The sequence below is a fragment of the Bison bison genome, unplaced genomic scaffold (genome assembly GCF_000754665.1).
Source record: "Bison bison bison isolate TAMUID 2011002044 unplaced genomic scaffold, Bison_UMD1.0 scf7180017849445, whole genome shotgun sequence".
In the NCBI taxonomy this organism is placed as follows: Eukaryota; Metazoa; Chordata; class Mammalia; order Artiodactyla; family Bovidae; genus Bison; species Bison bison.
The window spans coordinates 4842-5902 of record NW_011480018.1 but is presented as its reverse complement, the minus strand read 5'-3'; the positions used below and the strand labels follow the sequence as shown (position 1 = coordinate 5902).

Below are 1061 nucleotides of genomic sequence, written 5' to 3'. Positions count from 1 at the left end.
CCAGGATGTGCAAGGCGGGTTGGCCTGCCCCGGGGGGTGGGAGGCCCTGGTGCAGGTACCCCAGGGGCGCCCCACTTTCACCCCGGGCAGAGGTAAGGGGTGCACTCAAGAGGAGCGGCTGGGACGACTCTTCCCATTCCCGCCTCCCTCCTGCTAAGCCGAAGCTCCCTGGTTGGGGGGGTCGTTGGGGGCACCCCCAGGCCCGCCCTTGCCGAGGGCTCCTCTTGCCGGATGGAAACTTCCTGCCGTCCAGCCAGTGGGGGCTGCTGAGAGCACAGCTGGGCCCCTCTTCCTCTGTGAAGCTCCAGTGGAAACTACGCGAGGGAAACGCGATCTTCTGGGAGCCCTTCCCCCAGACCCGGGAGGAGGGGCGCCTATTGTGTGACTGCCGCCTTGCGGGCAGGGTGAGGGGCACCGGGTCCCCCAGAGGGCGGATCGGCGGCAACCTGCTTGGCGCTAGTGCCTCCCACTCGCGGGGTCTGGCCGGGGAGGCCGCGTTCCGTTTCCTGCTCGCGGGAGAGTGCTGAGCCTCCTTGTTTGTTTCCCTGGGGTTGTCATGGAAACCGGGGCGGGGCAGCTCCCGCCGGGCTCCTCGCGGTCGCCGGGTGCCGCCAGTGGGGGCCGCGGGGGCCCCGCGCTGCCGGGGCTCCCTAGGGGACCCCAGCTCCAGGGAGCCAGGTGTTTCCTCGGGCACCCCGCCGGCCAGCGAGGCGGCCCTGAAATGCCATCTAAGCTCCTCTCTCTGCTCCAGAACCCCAGGGCTGGGCAGGGCACCCCGGCCTCCTCTGACACCCTGCTCCCCAGCCTCACCCCCTCCCACCGGTCCAGTCTTCCCCACTTCCTCCACAGGGCCCTCTGAGCCCCCATGCATCCCATCAGGCCCTGGCTGGTGTTCTTTCCCCTGCCCCCCACGCCAGGCATCTCTTCAGCTTCCTCTGTCCCCACTTCCTGAGTCCCGGAATCCCCTGACCCCTGCCCTAGATCCCCCAGCCCCTCTCCCTCCCAGCCCCACCAGCTTCCCCTGGGCCAGTGACCCCCCAGTGCCAGCCCTGGGGGGTCAC

At 69.8% G+C, this 1061-nt stretch overlaps 1 protein-coding gene across 1 annotated transcript in view; it reads left to right on the top strand.

Annotated features, from left to right (window-relative positions):
- Window positions 1–527, top strand: part of LOC104993803 — a 10211-nt gene extending 9684 nt beyond the window's left edge. Inside the window, exon 9 of the mRNA XM_010847206.1 lies at window positions 217–527. Within this exon, the coding sequence (XP_010845508.1) occupies window positions 217–527 (311 nt within the window). The remainder of the gene's footprint in view (window positions 1–216) is intronic.
- Window positions 528–1061: the final 534 nt, after the last annotated feature.